The 16038-nt window shown below is 38.7% G+C and overlaps 3 protein-coding genes and 1 pseudogene across 18 annotated transcripts in view; 1 reads left to right on the top strand and 3 right to left on the bottom strand.

Moving 5' to 3' along the window:
- LOC105232674 (phosphatidylinositol phosphatase PTPRQ) overlaps positions 1-16038 on the bottom strand; it is an 862901-nt gene that overhangs the window by 677980 nt on the left and 168883 nt on the right. The window lies entirely within an intron of this gene.
- LOC125777147 (uncharacterized) overlaps positions 1-16038 on the top strand; it is a 495194-nt gene that overhangs the window by 374222 nt on the left and 104934 nt on the right. The gene's annotated exons all lie outside the window — the stretch shown is intronic.
- LOC125777194 (putative nuclease HARBI1) lies at positions 2710-3897 on the bottom strand. The gene is made up of 3 exons (XM_049451468.1): positions 3428-3897; positions 3223-3367; positions 2710-3139 (listed from the first exon to the last, which is right to left on the bottom strand). Exons 1-3 carry the CDS (start codon positions 3653-3655, stop codon positions 2757-2759), a joined length of 756 nt encoding a protein of 251 aa, XP_049307425.1. The 5' UTR covers positions 3656-3897; the 3' UTR covers positions 2710-2756.
- Positions 4325-4401, bottom strand: LOC125777952 (small nucleolar RNA U3; annotated as a pseudogene).

Here is a 16038-nt window from a genome sequence, read left to right as displayed (position 1 = left end):
TTCAAATGGATCATGTCTGTGGCTTCACTCATCAGCGTCGTTGCTTGAAATTTGAAACTCTCAATTTCTGATGAAAATTCATGCGGATCCAAGTCATCAGGATATTTGATAGCGAGATCTGCCGCTATTTTGGTGAGTTCAGTAACACTGGTGTTCACGATTGCTTGACCGCTCAAAAATGCGAAATCATCTGCAACTTCATTTAAAGCGATGAACCGGGTATTCATTTGGGCAATCATAAGATCAAGAACTTGGATCAATCCTGCTTTGAAATGAGTTTGGGCACTTATAGATGGAGATTCATCTTTCGCTTTTTCTCCCGGCATCATTTTCTTTGGTCGTTTTCGAGTATCTTGGAAATCTGGTGTTACTTGCAATTGTTCAGCTGTCACAATTGATGATTGCAAAATTGTTGTGAAGAAAGTCTCTCGGTATATGGTTAATTGTGACAGCAATTCTTTTATCATTTTTGCGGCACGAGCAATATCGAGTTTTTTGTCTTGCAGTGCGAGGTTGACACGATTGATTTGCGATAGAAGCGAATCCCAAAACTTCAGTAGTACTATGAATTCGAAGGTTTGTATCGACTTGAGAAGAGACTTGGCTTGTACTATTGTATCGCCTGTCTGATGATCACCTTCTGTCATTTTTTTTAGTATTTCCACAACAGTAGGCAGTTGAGAGTTCAGGGCGTGCACGGCATTAGCTTTTGACGACCACCGCGTGTCACAGGTTCCTTTCAACGTTATTTTTAGTTCTGCTTGCAAAAATTTCCAACGAGTTGCCGATCCAACAAAAAAATTGTACGTTTGTTGGATGATACCAAAAAAAAATTGCATTTGCGGTATCACGTTGGCAGCATTGACCCCAATCAAATTTAGGCTATGAGTAGTACATGGAATAAACCGAGCATTCACGTTCAAAGCTAATATTCTCGACTGCACACCTTTATATTTGCCTGCCATATTAGCTCCGTTGTCATAAGACTGTCCTCGTACATTTGCAATGTCTAGCCCATCTTTTCTTAATTTATCAAGAATTTCTCCCGAAAGACCTTCACCGGTTTTTTCTTCGGTGTTAATAAACGTGATGAAGCTTTCTTCAATTGTACATTTCTTGTTTTCGATTTTAACGCACCGAATTATTTGAACCATCTGTTCTTTGTGAGAAATGTCGGTCGTACAATCGAAGAGGATTGAGAAATATTTAGCTGCTTTTATGTCGCTAATTATATGTGATTGCACTTGCTGGGCAGCCAAATTGATCAATTCGTTTTGAATCGCAATAACGTAAAACGACTAATGGCAAGTTTCCATGGATATTATAAATAGGAACCTTGATGTGTAGTTGATATTGCTAGATTAGGATACAATTTTCAAATACTATTTTCTTGGAATTTATGCACATTGTATATTATTCTAGAGGGGAATGAATGTTTATTCTAAAACTGAAGAAAAAACATGTATGTGTCGTTTGAAAGACAAAAATTGATAGTATTTCCGGCTAAACCGGAAGTTATACCGAAAATCAGAAAGCACCTTCCGATAGTCCTCATTGTCTATGGAAAACAAAATCTACAATGTGCACAATTTTACATCAAGCATGAAACGCATGAAAAAAGCATGCGTTTTGTCACCTGGATCACAGATGAACACAGATTGTGGCTGACTGGCCTATAGCACAACACACGGCACGGCCGGCAGTGGGCACAGAAACAGGACTGACAGACTCGCACTAATAGCGTGGCGCCCCCGATTTCTGGAATAGCACGTCCACGGGTGCCCTTGCTTTGTGCGCGCCTCGCGACGATTACATTCGCACTGGCACGTGTGGTACTGCCGCATTGCTGCCCACTGCACTGGCTCTGACGCTGCAGTTTTTTCGGTCCGTTCGCGCCCTATGTCTCTTGTTTCGCCCGCCGTGGGTGACGCGCCAGTTTCAGACGGTAGCTCTTTCGGACGCTCAGCAACCGATATTTCGTCAGGCGTATGTAGGCTCAACCTACGTTGCGCCTCTGCGACTGTTGCGCCCGTGGCGGGTGCCACCTTCGCCACGCCCTAGTTACGGCTCTGCAGACATCACAACCGACGAATTCCGACAAAATGAACCAACGCCAGTGGATGAAATGCCACATTGTTCACGACAAAGAGTCGCTCCGCAAAAGAAAGATAGCCTTTTAAATAAGCAGGTGGATAACCAAATCGCTTATCACAAAGGTTCATTAAAAGTGTTATCCGAAATTAATGAAAATCTAAAGGTAATTTCAAAATGTATGAAAAAAAAACATAAAAATATAAATTGGCCGTTGAAAAATTCGAACACAAAAAAAGGATTGATTTGGACAAAACAAAACTAAAATTTGCAACACTAGAACTAAAAAAGCAAATGCTAGAAATTGAACGGTCCGGCCAATAAAAATATTGTATTTTAGTTATTTATATTGAAGTCTGTTACTTATTTTTTAATACTTACTGATAATTACTTATTTATTATATTAATAGTTCAAATGAATTGTTTTGATTTAAAAACGTATTTTGTGTTGATGTGATAGTTTTTACTTTTTATTACATACAAGTATATAATACTTACATATATAGATATGTATACACATGTGCAAGAGACTAAAGCTTTATATCATTAATGTGAATTTTAATAATATTAATAATAATTTAATAATATTAATTAATAATAAATGTGAAAATGTGAAAATGTGAAAAATTAAAATGTTTACTTAACTAAATAGTGTTATATGGTTATTAAGTAGTCATACTGTTTTTTATTTGATCCCTTAAACGTTTAGCAATATTGGTTTCATTCGCATTTCCTATGGTTTCAGTATAACTAGCATCGACTTCTTCAACTTCTATTGCTATATTGGCAGGTGATTCCACATTAAAAAGAGTGCAAATATTATGAAGAGCACAACATATGTTCAAAATTTGCACCACTTTTTCTGGGGCATAATGTAGTTCTCTAGCTGCTAAAAGGCATCGGAACCGCGCTTTTAACACTCCAAATACTCGTTCTATAAAGGATCTGGCTTTTGAAAACTTGTAGTTGTAATAACTCTCGGCGGAGTTTTCAGGAGCATTTCTATATGGGGTTAAAAGCCATGGCTCAAGCGGATATCCAGAGTCGCCTATAAGAAAAAAATTAAGTTAGCAAAATAATAGATGCATATAACAGCTAACGAGTAAAATTAACTAATGTGTATATGCTCACCAAGAATGCGAATTCCTCTTTCTCCATTCATATAGTTGGTTTGTAAATATTGGCGTTCGCTTGATAAATTCCACACATGTGAATCATGACACGCCCCAGCAAACCGACCGTTAACGGCTTTGATCATCATCTTATGATCACATATCTAGGTTTTGGAAACAATATTAAAAAAAAACCAAGATAAATTAAAAAACAATTGCCTTACCACCATAGCGTTTATACTATGTTTTAATTTCCTATTGAAATATAAATGTTCATTTACGGCCGGTCGTATCATTTGGATGTGAGTACCATCCACCACTCCAATTACTCCTGGAATTCCTGACACTGAGTAAAAAGCTCGTTTCGCTTCATTTTTCTCCTCTGATGTCATTCCAAAAGTTATATGTTTTGGACACAGCACTTTTTCAATCGCTTTGCAAACTTCAAACATACAACGTGAAACAGTTTGTTGAGCTAGTCCTGTATGATGATCTTGTCCAATTTGCTGTTGATACCCTCCCTGCGCCAAAAATTTTAAAGTTGCCGCTAATTTCACAATTTCGGGTATTCCTGTGGACCTGCGTGGAGTTTTTAGCTCACCACTTATGCTATCCAACACATATTTGAACGATTCCTTGCTTAGGCGAAAGTTTTGCACGAAACTATTTGGGAGTAGAAGCACAAACAAGTTTAAAGAATTGCATTACACTTTATCATTCAAACTTACCTTTTTTCACTAAGACTCATCACATTGGACTTGTCCCTAATCATTTTCCGCTCCACTCGTTCATTTTTTTCGGTTTCCTCCCATAACAAAACGCAATCCATATTTACACCTTTTTTTATTTATTTAAAATTACTTTTATATAAGTATGCATAAAACTCTTCAAATTTAATTATGTTTATCTGTCAATTTTTTACACTTCTTCACTTCTCTGTTATTGGTTTTGTTTTCATTCTCCTTCGTTTCGGTCAGTAATGTCAACTATACTGAAGATTTCTCAACGGGAAAACAGTGCAACACTGTTTACAATGCGAAAGTGTTACAGAGTACCGATTGCCCTTCGCAACGCAATTCACTTTCGCAACGCATTGCTATTCGTAACGCCTTACAGAGTAACCCCCCTCGTCATCGCGGGTCGATTTCCAAAAATGGAAATGAAGACACACAGAAATGATTCTGTGAAGTATAGTCTTAATTTTTCAAAGGCCAACGCAGAGTATTTCAAACAAAAGTCACATAAAATAGTTGAGAATTCGCAGAAAGACAAACGAAAGAAAAAGAACTATAACTTCAATAATGCACAAGCATACAAACATACATATGCGCACACATGTGAATATGTCACCAACCAAAAATTGAAACATTGTTCTACAAAAACAACATCAGCATAAGCATGGCAATATTGTGTTGTGTTGTTGTGTCGGCCGAGCTGTGCCGAAAGAAACGAACAAACGATCCCCGATTGTCACCGCTTCCCGTGCTACTCGAACATCTTCGCAGACAAGGTTGCGTTAGATTCATATTGAGCAAGGTTGCGCAACTTGCATTTAACGCAACCTTTTCCGAACTCGTATAAGAAATATAACTTCAATAATAATTAAGTTTTAACACTTAATCTTATAAATAAATATTTATTTAATTGCCACATTCTAACACTAAAAGGAATATTTCAGTGTAGAAATTATAAAATATTTTACACATGCTAAAAGCTCACCTCAAGAATATTTCTTCAAAAATATTCAGCAAAGTTGTCGGTTCACCTCTTACCCAACTTGACAATTCGAATGGTTGGCTGTTGGTCTGTCTGTCTTTCTGTGCTGTTAACAGTCGCCATATGTAAAACATTTGAGTTTTCGATTGGTATGGAATCGTTTCGTCAAACACAGCATATAAATACAATTGCGAGAATTAAACGGGCAATGTAATGACACAATGATAAAATATTGTCGTTTAGGCAAAGGGTGGCTACATTTTTACCGAACATTTATAAAACTGATAGGAATTACAGAAGAACTTCCAGCTGGCTTTTTACTCATTGTTCTCATAATTTGAAATTAAAATTGGGGTCTCTTCTTATTTGGTTGACGTTTTCCTCATATCTACCATACATTCAATTTAGCTTTTATTGAGTTTATATCGAATATGTTCATAACTAATTTCAGTTAATTTGTTTTTAATTTAATAAGTTAAAGAAACTTGGTACGCGGGCTAAGTTCGGATGCAACCGAACATATAACGCAGTGCGCGCATACCGTTAAGCCAATGGCAAGTTGTTCCTATTATTTATGAAATTTGCCACAGCTCTTTACGCCGGCTGCGAATATATTGCATTTTGCAAACGCAACCATTTATTATACTCTCGCAACCAATTGGACCACTGTCAAAACATAATGCGTACGCTCCGATGTCCGAACATGGATTCGGATCACTATCTTGTTGCAATCGAGATTCGCACCCGCCTCTGTGCAGCAAGAAACTCACGCCAACAACTACAAGGAAGGTTCGACGTCGAGAAGCTGCAATCACAACAGCCAGCCGAATGATTTTCTACTTGCATTTCGCTCTCTGAAAGCACTCGTCAACAACTTAGTATAAGGGAACTGTGGGACATCATTTCAAACTCCATACGTACAGCTGCAACCGAAACCATTGGTTTTCGGAAAAAGCACAAGAACAGCTAATACGACGGGGAGTGCCGTGTCGCAGCGGAGAGAAAACAGACTGCTTACCCCGCAAGTTATTTTAAAGAAGAAATTCTTCTTTTCTGTTCATTTAGCTTCTTTAATGTATAAAATGATTATTAAGATACCACCGTAGTTGATATTTTTATTTACATTTAGTAACGCAACTTTAACGAAATGGATACTATTACTTTTCTTTGTCAAAACAATGTTACAAGACAACATATGTTGTAACATTGTTACTACCATTATTTTATTGCTTACAAACAAATTTGAAGTGGTCGAACCCGATTTTGATGTTTACATATGTATAGATTTATGAATGAGTGAGCTAAGCAAAATTTTTGTATAAAAGCCATGTATTTCAATTTTGAATTATTATTCAATAAAGTAATAATCACGAAACTGAAACCCAAATTTCTTTACTGGCGCAGTCGATCACGAAATAATTCTGAAGAATTATTAAAAAGGAATCGCTTATCATTTTTTTTAGAAAAAGTGATATTTCAAACAAAATCTCAATATAATTTACAATACTACAAGTACACACCAATTACGTGAAATAATAAAATTTATGGTGAAGTGATAAGTGAAAGTGAAAGAATTTAAAACTTTCTAATAATAAAAAAAAAAACTGTCTACAAGCAAAAGTGATATTGAAGAAAAAACAGTTATAACCAAAAGCATAAAAGTTTCGTTACTTAAAATAATCACTGAAATTAAATAAACAAAAATAATCAATTACCATGGAGTACCAACCCACAGTACAAGAACTTTTAAGGATGCTCAACGTATAATTGAGTTCAGAGGCGATGGAACGATCTCATTATCGTCATTCATCAGGGAGGTGGACACACTCTTGCCCAGCGCACATCATCAAAATGCAAGATACTATATCTTCGTAATTGTTAACAAAATCCAAGAACAAGCTTCAGACGTAATGAAGACTATGGGTGAGAATATGTCATGGGAGCATATTGTTTAAGTATATACCCAATTTATTGGGGAACACACACCACTGCTTTGATTTAAATGAAAATATCTGTATTTTAATATATTTGTATTTAAAAACTTTTATTTAAAACATTAAGTTTGTATTTTCACAATTTAATAAGTATGAAGCCGGTGCTGTCGATCAAGTAGCTTCCGATCGTGGTCGATTTGCATAATCCGGAACATTAACGAGACAGTATCCGGCTGCTTTAGAATTAAAAGCTGAGCGTCGCGCAGGATAGATGGAGATCGAAGTGCGTAGCTGTACCGCGGCGGAGATGGGTGGTGACGATGTCGAACGTTTCTATTACACTTGAGTGCTATGCGTGGGATGGGTGTCGCAAAAACGAAAGTTGAAGTGCGGTTGATAAGATGCGTACCGAAAAAGTATCTGCCTTCCCGTTTTCCATCCTTTTTGACAAGTTTGTTGGTGGATAGGCTTGGTGAGTTGTGTTGTGGTGTTCTCAGCAGTGGTGAACTAAACTATCTTATTAGGGTGCGGCAGATTTTGCCAGGTAAAGCGGGGGGAGGCTTAACTCATTTAAACACATATTAAACAAACACTGATGCCAAATTTTAGAATTAAAGACTCTTAAAATTCTCTATACCAGAAGGTATTTTCGGTAAGAAATTAAAATACAAGATAATATTTTACCACATTAAGGGGTATTTTATCAAAACTTTTTTTTCAATACTATTTTATTTATTGGATCTGCTTTTTTTTTTAAAGCCTAACAAAAATGTATAAAATTTTAAATCTATTTAAAAACTAGATAAGCTCAAGCAAGTGATTGAGTTGTGTTGGTGATACGTCGCTCTTTAGTAAGCAGGCATATCTCTTCCTTTAAGGTGTGTTTGATCGCAGGAATGTACCAAAGTATTAGCCAAAGGATTTGGATGATCTCAGAGTTTAGATATATATTTAATTCTGCTATCTTCTACTTCCTTCTTTACCATAGGAATACCAAGGTTTTTATGGACATTTTCGTTACGCATGTACCATGGTGAACACGTAATTGTTCAGGGGTCGTACCCCACAGTTGAATGCCATACATCTAAATCGGCTTTATGACCGCATTATATAAAAGCACTTTGTTGTCTAGGCTGAGTTCGAGTTTTTATTTAAAAGCCAATTTAAATTTGCAGCTCTAAACATCATACATGTTTGTTCACATGAGTTATGAGTGTTCTGCAACATCCCACATAGCATCACATCACGTCACAACACTTCATCACACAACAGTTGACAACACACAATACTACACATATACGCATCAAGCACAGTACCTCACACCGCTCATTATTACAACGCAACAACCAGAGAACGTTTATCATAGAGAAGGTTCACGGCGCGGAGATCGTAAAAATATTTTTGGCTAACTCGGTCGAGATGAGGGAGTTTCACTACTGCCAGCTCGGCAGGAGAAATCTCAACAGTTGCACTTGAACAGAGCTGAGCACGGAATAAAAATTATGCTTAGAATTATAAGTATATTGCTCTAACAGACATATGTTCGCTCTTTTGCTTATATTTTTATACATACGTTTATATGAAAACATGTGTATTCGTATGAATTCTTTTTGTGCACATCTATGAATAATATATTCATTCCTATGTGCGTACTTCAATGTATGTACATTAATCGTATATTTTATCATTCAAAACTTACATATAGTATGTATGTATATTATATTCACATGTATCATGACCATAAGTGTTTAAGTTCGCTTTCGCGAATTCAAATCATATTATCACTTATCAATAATAACATGTGCGCGCTTATTATATGTATATACATAAATACTTATGTGCGTATGACATTGGCAGAGAATGTTTATCATAGAGAATCGTATCTTTTGGAGGGTGGAGTCATGTGTAGAAGTTCACGCAAGTGAGGAAAGTTCTCTGATCGCCATTCACTTGGGAATGGCCAGAAACGATTCTCTTACATATGACTCAAGCAACTCACGACTTCCGGTATTTGAACAAGTATCCTCTGGGTAGCCTAAGAACGTCCGTTTCAAGGCGAGCTAAAGTGAGAAGGCGAAATATCCCCTTCTTAGGGTTGTGCGTTGGGTTTGGGACCGCCACGTAAAAAAACACCCCCAGCGGATAGTAACAACCAGACTCGAATGAGAGACCCCCCTTTTGATGACGACCATGGAAAACGAAATATGGACTACGAATTGAGGGCATGCACCTGGAATGTCCGGTCCCTTAATTGGAAAGGTGCCGCTGCCCAGCTGGTTCATGTCCTCGCGAAAATAAAGGCAGACATCCCCGCCGTCCAAAAAATGCGATGGACGGGACAAGGACAGAGACGAGTAGGTCCTTGTGGCATTTACTACAGTGGCCATATAAAGAAGCGCAAGTTTGGTGTGGGATTCGTGGTGGGAGAGAGACTCCGTCGCCGAGTACTATCACTCACTCCGGAGAATGAACGTCTAGCCACAATCCGCAACAATGCGAGGTTCTTCAACATATCGCTGATTTGCGCCCACGCCCCGACGGAAGAGAAGGACGATGTGACCAAAGATGCCTTTTATGAGTGCTTGGAGCGACCAATGAGAGATGCTTCCGCCACGATGTCAAAATCGTGCTTGGCGACTTCAACGCCAGGGTGGGCAAAGAAGGTATCTTTGGCACTACGGTCGGTGAATTCAGCCTCCACGAGGAAACATGCCTAAATGGATTGAGGCTGATCGACTTCGCCAGGCCCGAAATATGGTTATCTGTAGTAATAGATTCCAGCATAAGAAGATACATCAAGCTACCTGACTGTCTCCGGATCGAAAAACCACCAACCAGATCGATCATGTTGTGATAGACGGAAGACACGTCTCCAGTGTTTTAGATGTGCGTGCGCTCCGAGATCCTAATATCGACTCGGACCACTATATTGTTGCAGCCAAGATTCGCACCCACCTCTGTGCAGCAAAAAACGCACGCCAATAAACACAAGGAAGGTTCGACGTCGAGAAGCTGCAATCACAACAGACAGCTGAACGATTTTCTACTCGGCTTGCACTCCTGCTCTCTGAGAGCACTTGTCAACAACTCGGTGTAAGGGAACTGTGGGACGGCATTTCAAACGCATTATGTACAGCTGCAACCGAAACCATTGGTTATCGTAAAGTGCAAAAGCACAGCTGGTACGACGAGGAGTGCCGTGTCGCAGCGGAGAGAAAACAGGCTGCCTACCTCGCAACGTTACGATCGACCACAACACGTGCGGGTTGGGATAAAAATGCGTGAGTACGAAGAGCTTGATAAGCTGGCTGACAGAGGTAATGCTCGAAAAATGCGGCGACTTACAGAAGGTTTCAAGACCGGAGCATATTCATGTAGAACCCCCCAAAATAATTTAGTCACCGATGCCCAGAGCATACTTAAATTATGGAGGGATCACTTCTCCAGCCTGCTGTATGTCAGTGAACACACAACGCCAGGAGAAGACGAACCCGATTCCCCAATCGGGAGCAGACGTTCCATTTCCCGACCAAGAAGAAGTTCGAAAAGCAATTACCCGTCAGAAGAGCAACAAAGCGGCGGAGGCGGGTGGATTGCCAGACGAGCTATTCAAACACGGCGGCGAAGAACTGATAAGGAGCATGCGTCAGCTTCTTTGTAAAATATGGTCGGACGAAAGCATGCTCAACGATTGGAATCTAAGTGTGCTATTCCCAATCCATAAAAGAGGAGACCCAACAATCTGCGCCAATTACCGTGGGATAAGTCTCCTCAACATCGCATATAAGGTTCCATCGAGCGTATTGTGTGAAAGATTAAAGCCCACCGTCAACAAACTGATTGGACCTTATCAGTGTGACTTTAGACCTGGCAAATCAACAACTGACCAGATATTCACCATGCGCCAAATCTTGGAAAAGACCCGTGAAAAGAGAATCGACACACACCACCTCTTCGTCGATTTCAAAGCTGCTTTCGACAGCACAAAAAGGAGCTGCCTTTATGCCGCGATGTCTGAATTTGGTATCCCCGCAAAACTAATACGGCTGTGTAAACTGACGTTGAGCGGCACTAAAAGCTCCGTCAGGATCGGGAAGGACCTCTCCGAGCCGTTCGATACCAAATGAGGTTTCAGACAAGGCGACTCCCTATCGTGCGACTTCTTCAATCTGCTGCTGGAGAAAATAGTTCGAGCTGCAAACTTAATCGAGCAGGTACAATCCTTTATAGAAGTGTACAGCTGCTGGAGTATGCCGATGATATTGATATCATCGGTCTCCACACCCGCGCCGTTAGTTCTGCTTTCTCGAGACTGGACAAGGAAGCAAAACAAATGGGTCTGGCAGTGAACAAGGGCAAGACGAAATATCTCCTATCATCAAACAAACAGTTGTCGCACCCGCGACTTGGCTCTCACGTCACTGTTGATAGTCATAACTTTGAAGTTGTAGATAATTTCGTCTATTTAGGAACCAGTATTAACACCACCAACAACGTCAGCCTAGAAATCCAACGCAGGATAACTCTTGCCAACAGGTGCTACTTCGGACTGAGTAGGCAATTGAAAAGCAAAGTCCTCTCTCGACGAACAAAAACCAAACTCTATGCAGAGGCTTATACGATGACAACATCTGATGAGTCGACGTTGCGAGTTTTCGAGAGAAAAGTTCTGCGAAAGATTTATGGTCTTTTGCGCATTGGCCACGTCGAATATCGCATTCGATGGAACGATGAGCTGTACGAGATATACGACGACATTGACATAGTTCAGTGAATTAAAAGACAGAGGCTACGCTGTCTAGGTCATGTTGTTCGAATGGACGAAAACACTCCAGCTCTGAAAGTATTCGACGCTGTACCCACCGGGGGAAGCAGAGGAAGAGGAAGACCTCCACTCCGTTGGAAGGACCAGGTGGAGAAAGACCTTGGAATATCCAATTGGCGCCACGTAGCGAAAAGAAGAAACGACTGGCGCGCTGTTGTTAACTCGGCTATAATCGCGTAAGCGGTGTCTACGCTAATTAGGAAGAAGAAGAACTTTTCACAGGGGTACTCGGTGGAGATGAGGGAGTTTCGCCAGAGAACTTTTACCACAGAGAAGATTCACGTTTTAGAAATCGTAACTTTTCGCAGGGTACTCGGAAGATATGAAGAAGTTTCACCACAGACAAATTTTACGCGTGTTTCATTATAGTTTTGCAGCAGAGGGCTTGAAAATAGCAGAATTAAGTATTTTCGGTGTTAAATGAGAAATATAATGCGAATTTCAATGTAAAGAAATGTACGCCTACAGATTCGTTTATTTTCTATGCGCAACCGACTCGGCATATGTTTTATATAAAGCGTGATTTTTTAAGAGCTTGATAACTTTTTTTAAAAAAAAAACGCATAAAATTTGCAAAATCTCATCGGTTCTTTATTTGAAACGTTAGATTGGTTCATGACATTTACTTTTTGAAGATAATTTCATTTAAATGTTGACCGCGGCTGCGTCTTAGGTGGTCCATTCGGAAAGTCCAATTTTGGGCAACTTTTTCGAGCATTTCGGCCGGAATAGCCCGAATTTCTTCGGAAATGTTGTCTTCCAAAGCTGGAATAGTTGCTGGCTTATTTCTGTAGACTTTAGACTTGACGTAGCCCCACAAAAAATAGTCTAAAGGCGTTAAATCGCATGATCTTGGTGGCCAACTTACGGGTCCATTTCTTGAGATGAATTGTTGTCCGAAGTTTTCCCTCAAAATGGCCATAGAATCGCGATAAAATTCAATGATTTGCAAGCGTTGCTCGTTAGTAAGTCTATTCATGATGAAATGTCAAAGCATACTGAGCATCTTTCTCTTTGACACCATGTCTGAAATCCCACGTGATCTGTCAAATACTAATGCATGAAAATCCTAACCTCAAAAAAATCACCCGTTATGATCGGTATATATTTGGTATCAAAGCATATATGTACTCGGTATATCTTTATATATATAAATCTTCTGACCGCGTGTTTGTAAGTGAACTGCACCTACACGGCTGGACCGATATTGATGAAATTTTTTGGGTGTGTTTAAGGAGATTTGAGCATGGTTTAGATTCACAATTTGGTCCACTCGAAAATGTTTTTTTGAACTAATTGTGCATTTGTAATTAATTGCTAATTTTGGAATGTTTTATATTGGATCCGATAGATTGCGCTACCATCAGAGTATCCAATATTCAAACCTTAAATTGGCGTAAGCGTGCAAAAAACAAAACGATGCCAAAGTAAAAGGCGACATCTGTAGACAAGTTCTCATAATGTGGACAGAGTTGTTCGTTCTTAAGTAATAAATTGGGTGATTCAATACATCTATGGGTAGCTATAACATTTTTTTGAAACCTGCTAACTATTGGAGGGGGTATCTTGACACGCAATTTAAAACTGCAAAAGGTCTGGCATAAAAAATAGCGGCATAACTGAAGGGTTGATAAAAAGGTCTATTAAAATTTGAGATATACAGAAATCTTTTCGAAGCATTGCACATTGCACACAATGCAATATTTAAACGGGAACGATGAAGTACATATATGCGTACAATTTCAAACTAATCCTTCCTGTAAAATAATAAAATTGCTGAATATTAGGAATGGTAGAATAGAACTGCAATCAAATACACAGTGCAATGACTCAAAACTGGCGCATTTATCATTCGATGAATAATATACCACGGGCATCCCAAAAGACTGATGCCATAACCTTGCCAGCCGATTTTTTTGTCTTTCCACCCTTGAGAACCGTTTCTGAATATGCAGTCCACTAAGCTGACAATCGATTGGACTCGATTGATTTCACTGATGCACAGTCCAAATTCAATAGTATTTTTACCTCAAAAGCCAATTCTTTCTTAACGAACGAAATGCTTTTTGATTCATTTTGATGCTTCAGCAAAAATGCGATACTTACTAATAGAAATTATAGATGGTATTAGTAGTACCACCTATGTATCAGCCACAATAAAACATGGGCGAGTCCTGTTGTTGATGTTAGAAAATTTTACACAGAATTTCGGCAGACTGCGCTGCAGCCGTGTCAGATATTGGAGTTTCACTTGCACCTGGTAGATGGTACTCATAAGTATAGTCTAAGCCATGAAGACTATAGACCATGTGTGTGGTCTATAGTTTCTAAACATTCATATTGTTATATACTCTATACGGGGCATCTCGTCAGGATAGAATTTATAGAATAATTTAGTTTACCATATATTGTAAGCTAACGGGTGATTTTTTTGAGGTTAGGATTTTCATGCATTAGTATTTGACAGATCACGTGGGATTTCAGACATGGTGTCAAAGAGAAAGATGCTCAGTATGCTTTGACATTTCATCATGAATAGACTTACTAACGAGCAACGCTTGCAAATCATTGAATTTTATTACCAAAATCAGTGTTCGGTTCGAAATGTGTTTATCGACAAATTTTGTTCAGCGATGAGGCTCATTTCTGGTTGAATGGCTACGTAAATAAGCAAAATTGCCGCATTTGGGGTGAAGAGCAACCAGAAGCCGTTCAAGAACTGCCCATGCATCCCGAAAAATGCACTGTTTGGTGTGGTTTGTACGCTGGTGGAATCATTGGACCGTATTTTTTCAAAGATGCTGTTGGACGCAACGTTACGGTGAATGGCGATCGCTATCGTTCGATGCTAACAAACTTTTTGTTGCCAAAAATGGAAGAACTGAACTTGGTTGACATGTGGTTTCAACAAGATGGCGCTACATGCCACACAGCTCGCGATTCTATGGCCATTTTGAGGGAAAACTTCGGACAAAAATTCATCTCAAGAAATGGACCCGTAAGTTGGCCACCAAGATCATGCGATTTAACGCCTTTAGACTATTTTTTGTGGGGCTACGTCAAGTCTAAAGTCTACAGAAATAAGCCAGCAACTATTCCAGCTTTGGAAGACAACATTTCCGAAGAAATTCGGGCTATTCCGGCCGAAATGCTCGAAAAAGTTGCCCAAAATTGGACTTTCCGAATGGACCACCTAAGACGCAGCCGCGGTCAACATTTAAATGAAATTATCTTCAAAAAGTAAATGTCATGAACCAATCTAACGTTTCAAATAAAGAACCGATGAGATTTTGCAAATTTTATGCGTTTTTTTTTTTTTTTAAGTTATCAAGCTCTTAAAAAATCACCCTTTATAAGCTGCCACTTCAGCAGTTTGACAGCGCAGTTTTCATTTCTATGAAAATTTCAAAGAGGTAACATATCCCATTTGCACATATGCCGACGGCATTTTCAATTCGGCAATATGAAATTTAGAAGAGTGAGTATTAAGACGGTTTTGTTATATTATAAAAATAAAGTACATTTTCAAAATAACAGTTTTCCAAAAAATTATTATTTAGTTTAATATTGTTAATTTACAGAAAAATTATGCAAATTGGGTTGAGAATATATCATTGCTCCTTTTAAATTTATTATTTTAATTAGTATATACAATTTTTGCCACCATTATTATATAGTAGTCCAAAGTTATTATCTTATTTTTCCCAGAAATACATTTGTAAAACAAAGGATCTTTGTTCTTTGTTATTATCTTATTTTTCCCAGAAATACATTTGTAAAACAAAGGATCTTTATCCTTTTTGTATTTTCAACATAAAAGATTTAAGGAGTTTAAGAGCTCAAAACGTGCGCTAAATCAGCTACCTAACCTCAGCTAGCTAATGATAAAATAAATTTTTCATACCTGGGTGAAGATTTATAAAAGGCGGTTCGGCAACGAAAGGCACGTCAACGAGTGCCCGACGCTCACAGAGCAAATGAACGACAGCGGAGCCAAAATCGTCGAGCAATCGGCTTGCCTTTGAATATGATCCTGAAGTAGACTATTCATCACACTCGCTAATTATGATTGGTAGTATGGACAATGAATGTCAATACTGTCATACTTTTAAATACTAAGGTGAATCGGACGGTTTATGTGCACATCTGGAAAAATTTCTCTGCCATCACTAAGTCCGCCACCAAAACCTTTAAAAACGCAATTAGCTAGAAACACATCTCAATCAAAGTTATTTTTGCGTAAAATCCGTAAGTTGAATTCTTGCTTCCAAATGACCTCTTTAGGAGCAACAAAAATTGTTCATAATGAAGATGGTCACAATTTTGAATCTACATTCAAGATTCAAGGTCAAGTGTACCA

The sequence above is a fragment of the Bactrocera dorsalis genome, chromosome 3 (genome assembly GCF_023373825.1).
Source record: "Bactrocera dorsalis isolate Fly_Bdor chromosome 3, ASM2337382v1, whole genome shotgun sequence".
NCBI lineage: Eukaryota > Metazoa > Arthropoda > Insecta > Diptera > Tephritidae > Bactrocera > Bactrocera dorsalis.
Note: the sequence above shows the minus strand (reverse complement) of the source record. Positions and strands in the feature narration are given on the sequence as shown.

Coding starts and splice junctions, on each gene's coding strand:
- LOC125777194 (XM_049451468.1), bottom strand. CDS start 3,655: ATGTTTGAAGTTTGCAAAGCGATTGAAAAAGTGCTGTGTCCAAAACAT. Junction 3,368..3,427: donor ATAGTATAAACGCTATGGTG/GTAAGGCAATTG, acceptor TCCAAAACCTAG/ATATGTGATCATAAGATGAT. Junction 3,140..3,222: donor AAGAGGAATTCGCATTCTTG/GTGAGCATATAC, acceptor TTTTTCTTATAG/GCGACTCTGGATATCCGCTT.